The 17,384-nt window shown below is 42.1% G+C and overlaps 2 protein-coding genes across 4 annotated transcripts in view; one reads left to right on the top strand and one right to left on the bottom strand.

Annotated features, from left to right (window-relative positions):
* Positions 1 to 2,542: 2,542 nt before the first annotated feature.
* On the bottom strand, positions 2,543 to 7,546 carry Cetn2 (centrin 2). Its single transcript, XM_027954507.2, has 5 exons — positions 7,456 to 7,546; positions 6,251 to 6,409; positions 5,831 to 5,959; positions 3,496 to 3,633; positions 2,543 to 3,075 (listed from the first exon to the last, which is right to left on the bottom strand). The coding sequence occupies exons 1-5, from the start codon at positions 7,456 to 7,458 to the stop codon at positions 2,986 to 2,988; spliced, it is 519 nt and encodes a 172-aa protein (XP_027810308.1). The 5' UTR covers positions 7,459 to 7,546; the 3' UTR covers positions 2,543 to 2,985.
* Positions 7,547 to 7,694: 148 nt separating this feature from the next.
* Positions 7,695 to 17,384, top strand: part of Nsdhl (NAD(P) dependent 3-beta-hydroxysteroid dehydrogenase NSDHL) — a 28,344-nt gene continuing 18,654 nt past the window's right edge. The window contains exons 1-3 of one of the 3 annotated variants that reach the window (XM_027954493.2): positions 7,695 to 7,844; positions 13,534 to 13,613; positions 15,514 to 15,630. In XM_027954493.2, the coding sequence (XP_027810294.1) occupies positions 15,559 to 15,630 (72 nt within the window). In that variant the 5' untranslated portion in view covers positions 7,695 to 7,844; positions 13,534 to 13,613; positions 15,514 to 15,558. The remainder of the gene's footprint in view (positions 7,845 to 13,533; positions 13,614 to 15,513; positions 15,631 to 17,384) is intronic. The other 2 variants (XM_027954494.2, XM_027954492.2) reach the window with 2 other exon arrangements.

A 17,384-nucleotide genomic window follows, 5' to 3' on the forward strand; every position in this document is an offset into this window, starting at 1 on the left:
ATTAAGGAGTCAGTGAACAGTCAGAAGAGAGGGAGACTTGAGCACCAGCCACATCAAGTGCCGACAGTGATATTCTTAGTAATGGGCTCAGAACCCTCGTAAATTCAGGGGGCTGCTGATGGAGATTTAGATCGCCAAATATGTCCAATATGTCCCAGCATGGCACACCAGGATGGTGATACTGCTCCACAACTGCAGTTGATGCATATAGATTATTTTTGCTACAATTAATAGTGCAGGCTATTCTAGCCCCTTCCAGCATGTGCAATAAGCAGGTTATAAGACCAAGTGGAAAAGACAGCAATTTGCAGTAGGGCACTAATCACAATGATGATAGCAGGCTCAAAAATGGTAGTTCAGGGCTGGGGCTGTAGCTCAGTGGCAGAGCACTTGCCTAGCATGCATGAGGCACTGGGTTCGATCCTCAGCACCACATAAAAATCAACAAATAAAATAAAGGCATTCTATCCATCTACAACTATCAAAATTTTTTTTTAAAAAAAAAAGGTAGTTCATGGGCTGTGGGGGAACTTGACTTCATGAGTGAGTACCATCTAGGAAATAAGGAGTTCCAGTCAAACTCAAGGGTGTGGAAGCATCTAGGCCATTTCTGTGGAGTGATGATAAAGTTGTGATTGCTGTTAAACTGTTATTTTGAGTATATTACTCCCACTCTGTGCTGCCAAAACTCTAGTATTTGAAAGTGTGACAAAACATAAAGTCGAGCAGCCCTGGCACATGGTTGTAGCTGAATGCAGGAACTCCCTGAGCAGGAGCCAGCTCCTCTTTTGAGGCTGAGTTTTAAGGGTGGCCAAAGAAGAGCCAGAGATCCTGTTATTTTGGTGGCATTTGGAATATCAGCACTCTCAGAAGCCACTTAACTTCAGGGAAATTACCCCCAGTGGCTTCTGGAGAAGCCCATGGCTGCAAGCCCTATGTCCCCTGAAAGACTTGAATCTAATCTCACAATCTTTTAGGCTGCCTAAGAAAATGGTAAAATGTGTGTTCTTTCTTATTATCCCAGTCAAGGTAGAATTTTAAAAAATGAAAGACCTCAAAATAAAAATGTTAAGTGTGATAGAGGGTAATTCAATTGATTAGCCATCCTGCAACGTATGCATTTCAAGACATAATTGTGTAAAAACAAATGGGAAATGGGATCCTGTCCATTTCTTTCTAATATTGTGTCTATTATGAGATCACATGACCCTTATAAGAGAAAAGCAATGTGACAAAGGCCAAATCCTCCTAGCAAATGCTGTCAACTGACTTTGGGGCCAGTAAACATGTATGTTTCATGGACCTACATTTAACAATAAAATTTATGTGATAACTATAACAAAAGAATGAGAGTAAGACTGGCCATTTCTGAAATACCCAATTCTTTGAACAACTATAAAGTCAGATCTTTTATGTATGTTTTGATTCAACCCCAGCTACTCTCAGTTAAGCACAGCTCTTTTCTTCATTGCATACACAAAGTACCTAAGGACACTCTGTGTAAGGCTCAGCTGGGAGGCATGGCAAAATCCACATTTTTGTGCCACTAAGTCCAAGGACGAGGCACAGGACTACACCTCTTTAACCCATTTCCCGTGTGGGGTTGCCAGTTGAAATACAGGATGCCCAGATAAATTTAAATTTCACATCAACAGTATAAAGTCCAAAGGGGATATGTGAAAAATATTAAATAAAAATATTTAATGGGGGCTGGGGTTGTGGCTCAGTGGTAGAGCACTTGCCTAGCATGTGTGAGGCCCTAGTTTTGATTTTTCAGCACCACATGTAAATAAAGTCCAGTGACAACTAAAAAAAAATATTTTTAAAAATCTAAAAAAATATATTTAATGGGCTGGGGATATGGCTCAGTTGGCAGAGTGCTTGCCTCACATGCACAAGGCCCTGGGTTCAATCCCTAGCACCACACCAAAAAACTATTTAATATGTGTAACTTACTGATGATCTGAAATTCAAATTTATATAGCTGTTCTCTTGTAGCTCAATCAGACAACCCTATTTCCAGGGGACCAGGATGCTTCTCTTGCAAATAATCCTACATAGGACCAGGAGAGCAGCTAGACAAAGTCCTTTTCCTTTCCAACACAACTCCAAGAGTCTATGAGACACTGTAAGCAAAGGAATTCACCAGTGTGACCTATTGTTGGTATAGCCTGGCTCTCTCCATTTTATCAAAGCACAAATTACCCATGAGACTCCTTTTTGGCTTTATATTTTCGCTAAAACTATTTTAGGGCATCATAAGACTTAGATGAAATGGAAATTTTGCTATTTTTGCAAACCCACAGATTCTCAAAGCAAGAAATACTTCAAGTCAGAAAAGCAGCAAAACATTATTTCATTTCCTGTCCACAGGCTGGTAAGGAGTTTTCTCTGTACCATGCTACCTTCAACACATGTGTCTAGATGAATTCGCAAATCAAGGCTAAAGAACTCATCCTTAGAGAACAAAAGCTCAAATTAAGAAAGGTTTTATTTTTCCTGACAAAATAAATAGCATTAACACACATACAAATGCCAGAGAAAGAGTTCACTGGATTTTATAAAAGAGAAAACCACACACAGGTTTCAACTAGCAATCAGAACCACTGCAGAATGACCACTGCTTGTGGTGACATAAGTACAACATGTGCTTGTCTAAGAAGTTGTTTTGTGTTTGCATCTATGTGGAAATGCATGACAAAAGTGAAGCAATGCAAGGTGAAATGGCAGGTAGTCAAACTTTAAGCCCCTTTTCTCCACTCTAATGTGCTCTCATTCTGCTTTTGAGAATTAAAGTAATTGGTAGGTCATTTTACAAAGAACTTTAATATCAAAGACTTCTTCCAAAAATCTAAAATAGACTCAAGGTCATGAGGAAAGTTATACAGGATAGTGGGGGGTTGTGTTCTCAAAAGCCAGATTTCACACAATGGCAGGCACTAAATCTAGTCACGTGTGCTTGCAGTAGAACAGAAGACACTGAAGTTAATAGAGGCTGGTCTTTTTCATGATGCGCAGGAACTCCTGCTCATTGACCTCTCCATCTCCATCTCGATCAGCTTCATCAATCATTTCCTGCATGACAGTAAGGATTCAGGTTATATTAATTAATTAACTAAAAGGTGATTAAGCAATGGGCTTTTAAAAATGTTATGTGAAAGCATGACTGCAGTTTACCTAAGCAGATATGATAGATAAATACTTAAAATTATTCCTAATAAATTATTTGAAAATCAAGTCACACATTGTCATACATATCAATTGGAGGGGACCTTGAAGATCACCTTAACTAGACATAAAAAAGCATATATGTGTTTTTCTGGAAGCAGGGTTCATAAGGTGTGTCACATTCACAAAGGAGAATTAAGTTGTCAGTAGAGGGACAAGACACTAGCTTTCCTTCAAAGATGTGCTCCCACCAGATAAAATGGAACCCAGAAAAGCTAGAGGGCTCAAAGGTAGGAATTCTTAGTTCTACACTCAGGTATTACAGACCTGCAGCTCCTCATCAGTCAGGTTCTCACCCAACTCTTTGGCCACGCGCTTCAGATTCTTGAATGATATCTTTCCAGTTTCATCATCATCGAAGAGCTTGAAAGCTTTCAGGATTTCTTCTTTGGTATCTTTCTCAGACTCAACAAGTAGAACAGAAAATACATGAGTAAGAAATTACCACAGCTGGTCATGTCCTGCAGCCCACTCACTCTGTCTTTTCCAACAGCATAACATGAGTCTAGATATGGGGCAATAGGAAGCTAGACAAGCCATGTTCTCCAATCTGAGGTGACATTGCCTCCTAATCTACTGCCCTATCCCATATCTAGTTCATAACTGCTTCAGAATTCAGTGGAAAGAGCTGTCTGCTTGGTGCAATAAGCCAAGAGTCTTTGAGGAATAGACATGAGGACTTGTTTTGGGGGCCTAAAGTACTGTTACCATAGGTAGAAGCTGTAGGCTTCTGCAGCAAACCAAGGCCAGGCTTTTTAATGTGCAGCACCAAGTAACACTAGAAATCTACACCAGCTGCCACTAATTGTCTCTTGTTCAGAACTTTCCCCAATTCTGAAGCCAAGGAGGAACTTACAAGAGAACTTGCTTGTTGGATTCATTCCTTAACCCCTCTACCCTCCTCTCCCCACTTTACCCTATGGTCTCAATGACTGCCTTCATGACATAGGTCCTAGGTTGCAGAGAGCAAATATAAGCCAGGATAGAAAAAGAGGACAAATTTAATAAAATTATTAAAAACCTAGAGGTTAAAAAGGAAATATAGGGGCAGAGGCTGTAGCTCAGTGGTGGAACATTTATCTTGCACATATGAGGCACTGGGTTCAATCCTAAGCACCACATAAAAATAAATGAATATAATAAAGATATTGTGTCCATCTACAACTAAAAATATTTTTTTAAAAAAAGAAAATATAGGGCTGGGGATGTGGCTCAGTAGTAGAGCACTTACCTACCATGTGTGAGGCACTGGGTTTGATTCTTAGCACTGAATATAAATAAATAAAATAAAGGTCCACTGACAACTAAAAAATTATTAAAAATATAAAAGATTATACCTAAAAGGTTATTTATATAAACTAAGGAGATACAGGATTCATTTTTAAATTAAAGGAGCAGTGGGTAGAGTTAAAATTAGGGAAAATACACTGCTGAGGTGGAAGAACAGGCAGGGAAGAAAGAGAGGTTATTCTACTCATTATATTGCAGAGTTATTAAAGCCCAAATATTTCAAAAGGTACCTGCCAATAGCTATAAATGGAGAGAGAGAGCCCCTAATAAGAGCAATCTGGGAACTTACTTTGAATGTGGGAGAGCTTTACTAGGTGGCTACAAAATGTTGAGTCTTCTGATCTCCTATATTAGTCCACAAAGAAAAATGTAGGCATGACTAGATTATTTCAAAGAAACAAAATTGGCAGAGAAAGAGGTAAGACCTGCGCCCTTGGAAACACACCTAGGATAATAGAGGGTAACCTATATACAGGCAAACAGAGAGAAGATGAGCCACATTAAGGAGCCAGGTGGTCAATGAAAGAACAAGGCCTTAGATGTTGGCCCAGTGAGAATAGCTTATGTTCTCTTGACCCTTTGGATCATTTAAAAGGGTGACACCTGAGAAACTAGAGAATGGATGAGTGCAACCTTAGATGTGCTGGTAAAACATATCCTCACTGCAGCAGAAAGCACAGGTGCTGAAGTAAGTACCCTTAGCCTGAGTTGCCCAGAATAAAAACTGGAGAGAAGGGTTCTGAATGTTAAAGTATATGGGTTTTGTTTTGTTAAAATGATAAGTATTTAAAACTGTCGGGGCTTATAGGTTTTCTTCTTGTCATTATCCCATCAGCTAAAGAAGGATAATTGCCAAAAAATGAAAGCAGCTGAACTTCTACTACTTTACAGAGGGTAAAATGATTTCTTAACTTTGTGACCTTGAAATAAGCCAAGTAAACAGACATATGAAAAATTGTGGTATATAAGTGTAATAAGAATTGTAATGCAAAAAAAAAAAACAAATTTATGTATAAAGACATGAATTGGTGTGAACATATTTATATACAGATATGAAAAATTGTGCTTTAATAAGAATTGTAAAGTGTTCCATAGTCGTGTATTTAAAAAAATAAAATCAATTAAATTAAAAAGAAAAAAAACCAAGTAAAACTCAAGCATCCAACTTCTCAGTTGAAAATACTATCATTTATCAGGCAAACTCTCCAGATTTTACTGACTGACTTTTCTTCAGTGAAGTCATGTTTAAATGTACATTTAAATGTATCTGCCATTATGGTGGACAACATGCTGATTATCTTAGTTAACTTACCATTTTCTGAGTCATCACAGTCAAAAAGTCACTGAAATTCATTTTTCCCGTCCCTTCTTTGTCAATTTCACTTATCATTTTCTTGATTTCTTCTTTCTTAGGTTCAAAGCCCAGGGCTCTCATTGCCACCTATAATTTAAACAGGATCATCTCAATAAGCACATGGAAGCCAAGCAGAGGCAAAAATAACTGCTACAATAATATTAAAGTGATTGAAGAACACATTAACGTAGATCTAATTGATATTTGCAATCATCTTTACTGAATAACACTTGAGGTAAGTAAAAGCAGGGGAAAAAAACACAGTACATCCTCCCATTAATTTCTGCAGGGAGAAGAGGGTCCAAGGGATCATGTAGTGAGAAGAAAAAGACAAGGAGGAGGAAAGCCAGTAGAGTAGAAAAAAAATGTAGAGCTTACCTTTAGTTCCTTAACATCTATGGTCCCAGTTCCATCAGCATCAAAAAGATCAAAAGCTTCCCGAATTTCTTGCTTCTGGTCTTCAGTAAGCTCTGGCTTAGGACTCATCCTTTTTCGCTGGGCACTTGATGCTATATTTGCCTTCTTAAAATTGGAGGCCTTTAAACATTATACAAACACATGAGTATGATACAGTACCTATTTTGTGTAAGATAGTTACAGACACCCATGTATATTTTAAAAATATTTTATACCAATTTTAAAGCTCTGCTTAACAAAAAAGAGGAAGTTTTACTGGAAAGAACAACGAATCTATTCATGAACCTCTACCCCCCCTCCTTCTTTCGTGGTTTTTTTTCTTTTTTTTTTTTGAGACCTCTTTTCTCCATATTATACACAATGGTGGGATTCATTGTTACAAATTTGTACTTGCACACAATATAACAATATAATTTCGTCTGTATCTTCTCCCATCCCCTCTCTTTTGTTTAGTAGTGTAGTTAGAAGCAAAGAGATACCTTGATCTTAAAAATCATCCAGAAAAACAGCTAGCCAAGGAATTGACTGTGAACAACTAGAGATGCTCAACTCTCTCTGATTTTCGTGATGCACCCACTTACAGTACTGGTTCCCAAGAAGACTCTGAATTTTCCAATTACTTCTAAATTTTCCCAAATATTATTAAGATATGTATTCTGTCAATATCATGCCATAAAACCCAATCCATTCAGTACCTTCATTCCTTTTCCAAGAAGCTGGAAGCACCTCCTGAGTGCCCCATATTTAAATTGCAAAATATGGATTAACAATCAGAACAATACACCACCTGGCGAGTTCTATGGAAAAACTTTAACTAAAGCCGGTGGCCAGGAAGCCAGGGTCTGAAAGGAGTTGGGGCCTAAGGGGAACTTGAGTCTTCTTTGCATATGGAGGGTCACCGAGGGACTTCGGAAAGGTCAGAGGAGCCCAAGGGCCGTGTAGAGGCCAGCTGTGGGTGGAGGGGGGTTGGGGGACAATAGCTAAGCGCAGGCCCAGAGGGGCGGCGGGCGGCTCTAGTCTCTACCCTACCCTTCCGGGATAGAGCTCAAAGGAAGAACGGGTGCGCCAAAGCCAAGCAAGGCGCAGGAGAGGCGGCTTGGCGGGACAAGGGCCTGGGAAGGGCTCAGTCTGGGGACGCGCGGAGTGGACGCGCGGCCAGTACTCACCATTGCAAAAGAACTCCACTGTTGGTTGTTACAGCAACGGCGTACACACAGATTAGGTGCCCGCTGTTCCCACCGTCCTGCGCGCGCGCGCCTCGGGTTCCCATTGGCCTAGGGCCGGAGTAGGTGGGGCTAACCCGGCAAGGCCCGGGATCAGGGCAAGGGGCGGTGTGCTGACGACTAAGACTTATCCTCATTGGGCAAGATCACGCTACAAACGTCCATTGGCTGATCCTATGCCGAACTGGACCAATCCCGTTGGTGGAGGAAACTCGGCTGATTCTCAGCTCATGCAGGCTAGGAAAAGAGAGTGGTGGTCGGCAGCTGCAACTCTGTGGGTGTAGGCCACGGACAAGCGGAGGCAGGCTGAGAGAGCGCCTACAGACAGACGGGTAAGAGTCATGACCTTGTCTTTGGGGGGCCGTCTTGTGTCTGCAGCTGGACCGAGCAGGAGGGCGAGGGGCTGAGTGGGGCGGTTCGGGTGGCGAGGGGGGGGGGGGGCTTCTGGTCTGCCTAGGACTGAGTGAGGGACTCCCAACATCAGAGGGGCCAGAAAAGACGTGAACTTACAAGTGGGAATGGGAACTGTATTCACCCGGCAGCTGAGACTAGGAAAGGTTAAGAGGCGTGCTGAGCTTTGTTGTCAAGGGTCAGACCTCTGGGACTTAAAAATCTAATTCAGCCAAAGTTTTTTTCTTTAAAAGTGTGCCTTCACGGAAGAATCAGTTTAGTTTTGACCTGGGTAAAACCAGCCCAGGATAGTGAGCGGAGGACCTTGGGAACATACTGTTAATGGAGTGAAGAAGATAATAGCAAGTGTGAGAAGCCTGAGAGGTCTTCAGAATATCCTGTTTGGCAACCACCCTCACAATGTAGACAGAGGGGAGCGTCATAGGTCAAGACACCCTCATGAACAAAGTCACAGGAGTGTAGGAAATGTGTAGCAGGCTTGGAAAATTAAAAAAGAGCATGTGCAAGGGTATGGCAGAAATGAATTTGTACCCGTGCCTCCTTAACTAGCTCATTGCTTCCCCTCCAAGCAGTGGGACAATAATTTAGGCAAGTTGAGGACAGAATATAAATTTATTGGCTGACAAAGGCTTGGGGCTTATTAGCACCCCACAGGTGGAACTTCTGCCTCTTGAGCAGTGATTCAGGTTTAAAAGCTTTCAGTTATATTTGACACTTTTCCTGTCCCCTACCACATATTGAGCCTCCAAGTTCAAACAGCACTGCCGCTGAAATGCCCTTTCTTTCTCTTTTTGCCCCTGCTGCGTTTCAAGACTTCATGTTCAGCCTCCCAACTAGTCGCAGTCATAGTTCTCATCACGATATGCAAACCTGGCATGATGTGCCCCGCAACCATCATCCCCACAATTGGTCTTCTTTTCCTCTATCCTGGCTCAGTTCAGACCCAGAATGCTGGTTTTGTTGTTGGACGTCAAATGCCAGGCACTGAACTTTTGTCCCAACTGTCCCTTCTGTCTTCTGTGCCCACATCTTTTCTTCCTCCAGGTCTTCACCCAGCTCTCTTCTCAGTGAGACCACCCTTACCCTGAGCACCCTATTTAGTGCTGCAACCCTCAGTACACTCCCTCACCTTACTCTACTTTTTTCCCCATAGTACTTATTACCTTGTAACCAACTGTCAGTTTTATTTGTTTTGTTCTTTGTTGCCCTGCCACTAAAAGGCAGGCTCCCTGAGGGCAGACATCTTTGTTTTGTTCACTGTTGATGCTCCAGTCCATGGAATAGGGAGGGGCACATATAGGGACTTAGTGAACCTGTGTCAAACAACTAACCAGTAGCCTCCTGTTTCCTACCTCTCACCTATCTATCTATTCCACCCTGCTCCACCAGATGAATTCTCCCAGTTAACAGCTCTTATCAGGTCAGTGCCCTTCAGAGGCTTCCCATAACTGTGAAGTAAAGTTCATAAAAGCCTCCTGCTCTTTTATCCCTGCGAATGCTTCCAGCTTTCCCTCCATAGCCCTTGTCTTGGTTGCCAGCCTGTATCACTGTTGGGAGGTAGTGGAACCTTTAGGAAAGGAAGTCAGATCATTGTGGATGTACTGTAGAAGAGGATATGGAGCCCCTGCCCCTTCCTCTCTATCTCTTTGCTAATCTGCCTCCTTCACTACACACTTCTGCCATCTGTACCGACTGCCTCACGACAAGCCCAGAGCAACAGGGTCAAGAAACTGACATCAAACTTCCAAAACTGTGAGTCAAAATAAACCATTCCTCTTTTTAAGTTGATTATTTCAAATGTTTTGTTAGAGTAATGGAAAGCTGACTGACACACCTTATTTCCCAGTCCACAGGGTGGCAGCCTCACACAGAAGAGATGAACACAAGTTTTATCTGGGTTTTGTGCCAACTGTGTGACCCTGGGCAAGTCCCTTGATTTCTGAGCCTCAGTTTCTCATCTGTTGAGTAAAACCAATGCTGTCTGCTTTACTAGATACTTTTTGAACCTTTTTTTTTTTTCTGGTACTGAGGATTGAACTCATAGGCACTCGACCACTGAACCACATCCAAATCCCTGTTTTATATTTTATTTAGAGACAGGGTCTCACTGAGTAGCTTAGTGCCTTGCTTTTTCTGAGGCTGGCTTTGAACTCACAATCCTCCTGCCTCAGCCTCCCAAGCCACTGGGATTGCATGCACCACCATGCCCAGCTTACTTTTTGGATCTTAATGGAATAATATACTCATATATAAAAGAGTCTGACATTTAGCAAGTCTCCAGGCAATACTAAGTTCTTTTCTCTGACATGTTCTAATGATTTTCACTACTTGGCATGCCTGGGGCCCTTAGGCTTGGCTAAAATCTCTTCACTGTACAGCCTGAGTGATCTGATCATAACCCACACCCCCGCCTACAACTTCAGGGTCACATAGCCCCTGTATGTTGTCAACTTTATTCCTAGTCTTACTTCACACTTGCCGTGACACAACTTGTCAGGTATCAGAATATGCTGGATCTTTGCCACCATCTTGTTTGACTCATTCTTTGGGGGCCTTACAACTCAGCTTTGGGGTTACTTTTACTGACCCAGCATCCTATATTGGTGGTCTGGTCTTACCCTCCTTGAGGCTCAAACATACTTCTGTAATTCTTTATAGCTTCCTGTCTCCCACATGAGAAGGTGGCCTCCTTGAAGGTTGAGGTTGTCTTTTATGCAGCATCTGCCTGATGGTGGCTAGTAGTCAGTGACTTGTGAATGAGCCTCCACTTTTAACCTTGCTTAAGCCCCACAGAAGCTCTGAGGTAGGCAGATGAGGAGAGGACTCTTAACCAGCAGCAACAGGGTCATTCATTTGTCACTTGAACCCAGGATGAGAACATCAACAGGTGCTGGGGGACAGAGCTTTCCAGAGGGGGCAATTGAGCTTGAAGGATGAGGGAACCACACCATGAATAGGAAGCACTAAAAGACACACACACACACACACACACACACACACCCCTGAGGTCTGGGAAAGTCAAAGTCAAGTCAGATTGTACCAGCGAAGTAATGGCTCACCTGAGAGCTCTAAAGACCTAGCTGCTGGCCTCACTGGTCCTAATCTGCATGGTTTCTCCCCTGTATCACATCTTGGAGTTTTGAAAGGGGAGACCTTACATTTGTTTGCACAGGGCTCCTGCTTTGCAATACTTTCTCAAAGAAACTTATCCATAATGAAAGCATGCACCAGCACCAAGAGAATCCCTCTCTTTTCATTAGGTCCTTAAACCCAGTATCACCAGGGTACTGAGCATGAAGCGAGCAGGGAGGGGAGACAGGGAGTCCTCCTTTATAATCTGAGACTCAGTTCCCATACCAGGATTCCAAACAGAGATCTGAGAAATGTTACTTTGCTTTTCTTGGAGGGCCACACTCTACTAATTGAGTCCTTTTGGGGAGTATATTTTGCCTGGAATCCTGTTCTTGTTTCTTCCTCCAGGTGGGTACTACCTGCCTGTGGATTACAGTGATGAGCTCCTGGCGGCCAAGTTCTTGCTTCCTGCACTACACTCCTTTAAAAGGTGGAGGCACTCATCTCTCTTTGTTTGGTTTGAAACACACTGTCCCTTTTGTCTCTAGGAGTCAGTGACCTGGAACTATCAGGGCTATCTTGCTCTCTTCATCATATCCTATCAGCAGCCCAAAAGTGGAGCAAGGAGCTTGAGTTTCACCAGTACAAGATGAATCTCTCTTCTTAAATCATTATTAGCCTAAGACTCTGTTCCAGTGGAAATGGGGAGTGCACATCCTGATTTTTAATGGATTCATAGAAGCTTTTGATGTATAAGCCCCTAGAACTTTGCTCCTTGAGGGTCCTATATTCAATACTTTAGAGCTATTTTTCAATGTAAACATGTAGTAAAATAGACATAGCTGAAAATGTACATTAACCATTTTTAGGTGTACATGTCAGTGGCTTAAATACATTCCCATCATAGTGCAACCCTCACTACCATCCAGCTCAGAACTCTTCTTATCCTGCAAATTGAAACCCTATACCCATTAATAGTCATTCCATGCCCCCTCCCACAGTCCCTGGCAACTGTCAGTCTGTCTCTATTTGCCTACTCTGGGTACCTCACATGAATGGTACCAGGCAGCATTTGTTCTTTTGTGCCTGGGTTATTTATTTCACTTAGTGTGATGTTCTCAAAGTTTATCCATATTGTAGCCTGCATCAGAACTTCATTCCTTTTTATGGATGAATAATATTCCATGGTATAGATACACCACTTTTGTTTAACCATTCATCATCCATCAAAAGACATTTGGGTTGGGTTGCTTTCACCTTTTGTCTGATAGTGAATAATGCTGCTATGAACATGGATGTACAGATATGTGTTCCAAGTGCCAGCTTTCCATTTTGGGGGGTCTATACCCACAAGTGAAAATGTTGCCTCATATGGTAATTCTATGTTTAATTTTTGAGTAATTGCCATATTGTTTTCCACAACAGTTACACCACTTTACATACCAGGAAAATTCTATGAGCATGCCATGAGGGTTCCAGTTTCTCCATATCCTCACCAACACTTATTATTTTCTGCTGACTGACTTTTGGATAATAGCCATCCTAATGGATGTGAGGTGGTCTCTCCTTGGGTTTTTGATTTTACTTACCTAATGATTAGTGATGTTGAACAATGTTTGAAGTACTCATGAGCCATCTTGAGAAGTATATCTTCTTCAGATAAATGTCTGTTGGATCAGAGGTACTCTTGATATTCTTTAACCTGACTCTCTTCAAAGTCTCTTTGGGAGACTCCTTTGTTGCTTCTCTGAGCTTCTGCTGGCCCCAGGCTTTCCTAGACTTATGGCCACTTCATTCTGGTCACTGTATTCATCTTCTCCTGGCATCCTCCTCTTCTCTCTGTGTCTCTTCTCTTTGTGTCTTGTCACTGGATTAGGGCCTACCAGAATAACCTCCTCATCATCTTTACTTCCACAAAGGCCCTTTCTCTGAATCAGGGTACATTCACAGGTTCCAGAGATTAGAATGGAAACACATCTTCAGGGGGGTTACCACTCACCCCTCTGTAATAGTTCAGCAGTGTCTTCACATGGCTGTAGGGATGATTAAATCTAATCTTTTGCTTTAATTAAGAACTGAATAAAGCATATTTAGGTCATTCATTGTGTTATTCTTTGAAGAGGTGGAAGGAAGGGGGGGTCATACCTCTTTCTACCCAAATTTGTAAGTCTCAGTCTGTCTTATTCTTTTGTGTGTGCTAGGGATGGAACCCAGGCCTTGAGCATGTTAAGCACACACTCTACCACTGAGCTAAACCCCAGCCCTGTGTTATTCCTTTTTTCATATTCTGTGTATATACTTTACAAAGTATACCCATTAGGCAGCATGGGCTTGTTGAGGCCTGGAAGCTGTTTACCCAGCAGAGGTATAAAGCAATGGAAAAATTCAAAGATGACCAATAAGGAGGTGGGGTAAAGTAGACTGCTGCAGAGGAAGTAACATTTCTGATGATAGTAATAGTGGTCTTTAATGGTGTGGTCACATTCTTTGGCACTGTGTTGAGGGTGTTGCATGCATTTTCTCATTTACTCCTTATAGTGATCTTATGAGGCTATTCACTTTCCAGATGAGGAAGCAGGCACAGATCTTCAAATAACTCTCCAGAGAGCATCCTGTTGGTAAGAAGCTGAGCTGGGATTTGAACTCATGCAGCTCTGGATTCATTAAAGTATTGCCAACTGTATTGAAGAGTTGGGTAATTTATGCTTTTCATAGGCAGCAAAGGGGAGCAGAGATTTTGAGGAGCCGAGGCCTCCAGTCTTGGGCCAACATAGCCTGGTTAGCCCTGTCACTGGATCCTGCAAGCTTCTGAGCAGAAGACCATCATGGCCCCATCCTCAGACCTCTTCCTAACAGAGGTCAATAATGACCTTGGCAGGGTCCGAAGTTGGATTGGGGTGGGGGAATGTCCTTACCCCATAGATGTCATATGCCTTCCTGTTTGCTTGTCTTTCCCTGAGAATCAGTGGATATTTTGATTATAGTACAAACAAAACCAGATGCCTAACAGAGCTCCTAGATGGAAGTTTAGATGAGAATTTCTGTAGGTGATGTTGAGCAGCAGGGGCTCTGTGCAGGTGTGTGCATATACACATACATAGCCATGAGTCTGGCAGACACACAGGTGCCCACTTGGTACTGGGCTGCGTGCCTGTGATACAACACCAAAAAAGACAGCTCAGACTCTGAGGTTTTTTGGAACAAGGTACCAAAATCCAATTTCCATTTACTCTGGTCCTATTATACATTGAGCCAAATGAGTCAAATTTTAGCTATATGCATTTGGGATAAACAGATGATAGGGCCCCAGCCAGTGTGCATGGCACTATGGGATAAAGGGGGGGTCATAGAAAGCAAAGAACTGCAGACTGACTTTGCTTTTTCATTGGATGTATTGTACTAAGGCCCAGGCATAGTCAAACTTTGAAATACATTTTTCTAATAACTTCCATTATGAGTTCAGAGAACTGTGCACCTCAAATGGCCCCATCAGACATTGAGAGTCCAAACATCCATTTCAAGGCCACTTCATCCTTCCATATTCCCACAAAATCCATACACTCACATAATCAGCTCCTTTGGGGACACATGTTAGCCCACTTGTTGAACATGGTGGTGGGGGGGGGGGTGTGAAACTCCAGGTGTGTGATCAGATTAGAGAAATTGTAATGTTTGAGATATGATGCTGGCCACCTGTCTGCCACCTCTTCACTCAAATAGTGTTCTCTGAATCTAAGCTTTCACAGGCCAGTAAAAAGGAAACAGAGATGCAAGAATAAACATCTCATAAATGAATTGTGTTGGCAATTCCATATTGTATGTAAAGGAAGAGGGAAGCATACCCTAAGAGTTGTACTTGTGGTAACATGGTTGGACTTTGTCACTATTCTCTCCTGGTTTTGAGCTGGTTGGTCCCTGCCATGCTCTGATTATTTCCTGAGGGTTTCAGACACTCTGAGTTCTTTCACCCAAAGTCAAGATGGCTTTGACCTAACATCAAGAGAGTTCTGTCTCTTATTACACTCTGCCCACCACCTGCCCAGCATCCCATGCCCTGACATCATAGGCATGAGCACACAAATCCCTTTCATTGATGGGCAAACAGAGTCACAGCAAAGAGGAATGACTGGAGCAGATTTGTGAAGTTCATGACAAGACCAGGGCCAGAATCCAGAATTCCCTAGGCCTGTGCACTGCCACCATCTAACAAGTACCGCAAGAGAAAGCAAAAATGATTAAAGTATGTTTGGCATGTGGCAAAAGCTACAACACAATGTTCTTATTTTCCTAACTGGTAAATGAGATCATGTAACTGACTTCCCACTGTGCCTGTGTTCCAAGTATATGGAGTTATGAGCCCTGCCATACCCTAAGAGTGCAACTTTCATCACCGGAACATGAACTGACTGCTTCAGCCAACAGCTATAGTTGCAGTTCAACTATTTGTGAAAACAGCAATTGAAATGGGGATGGCATGCTTTATATAACATTAGTATCTATCTCTAAATATGTCTTCAGGAAGAAGAAAAGTTGAGTGTAAACAAGACCATATTTTGAGCCATAATGGAACAAGCAGTTGGAGAGCCAGTGAGAGAACAGGTCACGCGGACCCATGTGATAGAGGACATTCCCAAGGTAAGTACAGCCATAAAAAGGTTAACTAAAGTCGGGTAGGGAAAATGTCGAGTACATACTTACCAGCAAGACACTGATGTTTACCTCTAGGCTGCAATATGCATTTATTACATTTATTACATCAATGAAATGCAGGTATTTTTAACAAGATACACATATTTAAGATGTATCTGTTACTGCTGTGTACCAGACAATATTAGAATACAGTGATTTGAAAGAACAACAGTTCCTTTATTCACAACTCTGTGATTTGAGCTGAGTACAGTTAGGGGATTGTCTTGCCCAGGCTCACTTGTGTAGCAGCAGGCACACAGAGGACCCCTGAGGTGTGTGTTCCCAGGGTGCCTCTTATGCACTTATTGGCAGTTAACTGTTGGCTGTTGGTCAGGCAGTTCAGTTTGCCTGCAGTAGGCTAGATGGGGCTTCCTAGTAGACTAGCATAGGAAACAGTATATAGAAAAGTTAGAGACAGAGTCTCACTGAGTTGCTTAGTGCCTTGCCATTGCTGAGGCTGGCTTTGAATTTGCAAGCCTCCTGCCTCAGCCTTCCAAACCACTTGGATTATAGCTATATGCCACCACACCCGGCCCTACTTTTTGGGTTTTGAATGGTGAGGCCAGTTATGTCAGTGGATTATACAAGAACAAATGATGGTAAAGTTGTGCTGCTATCTCTAGGTAGGTCTGGTGGAATCTAGTAAAAGTGCCATTTCAGATAGAACACCCAGACTGGGAGAGAGGCAGATCTGTAGAAGGTGGCTGGCCCTGGCATTCCCTGAGTTTCACATAGCTCAGTTGTGTTGATGTTTAAGGAATAAGTAGGGAGGTTGGTTGGTTTTTAATCAGAACAGAAATTCTTTAAAATCTTTAGTTTCACACATTCAACTTTGATATATTCTATATAAACTAAGGAAAATGGGGGTTTATTATGTTGAAAAGAAACCCAGATATAATTTTGGCAGTATCCTAGGAAGGAAGAATATCACATGTCATCTTTGGGGACACTTATAGCCAACATATTCAACAGGCAACAGCAACAACTTTGCATTGACAGCCTGGAGTTCAAATATGCATGTGTCTGCATGTAGTGCTTTGTCCTTCCATTATCTCCAGTTCCCAGAGTTGTAATTTAGCCAAGAATCTGGGCACACTTGGGAGGCTGAGATGTAAGCATCACAGCTTAGTCCTAATTTGTCAGCTCTTCAGAATTCAGAGAAGGGAAGCAAAGCCATGGGCCTGGGTGCCAAGCAGGTGTCTGATTGTGTCTGCAGTGCTACCAGGAGATCTCACTGGGATGGTCTTCATTGGTTAAGCTGAAGCAGGAAGGGGTTAGGTGACAAGTCCAAGCCTTATTGTGGTCAAGAAGGTACTTTGTCCTATCAATATGGAGACTGCTCCTTTCTGATGATTTAAGTGAAAACTCTTAAATGACTGGCTTTTTGTTTGTTGTTTTTGTTTTGTTTGTATTAGAGAAGTGCCCAGGAATCAAATATCAGGAGCAAGAAAGTATCATCTTTGTTTTTTGTTTTTCTTTTTTTTTTTTTTTTTTTCTTTTAGATTGTCCAGGTTGGGGCTGGGAATGTAGCTCAGTGGTAAAGTGTTTGCCTACCAAGCACAAAGCCCTGGGTTCCATTCTCAGCACTGAGGAAAAAAATAACTAGATCATCCAGATTTGATCATAGGTGGTTTAATTTCCCTTCACTAAATACAAAGCATGAGAATTGTCATCAAATCCACCAAGTTTAATACTATTTG

Source organism: Marmota flaviventris, chromosome X (genome assembly GCF_047511675.1).
Source record: "Marmota flaviventris isolate mMarFla1 chromosome X, mMarFla1.hap1, whole genome shotgun sequence".
Taxonomy (NCBI): Eukaryota; Metazoa; Chordata; class Mammalia; order Rodentia; family Sciuridae; genus Marmota; species Marmota flaviventris.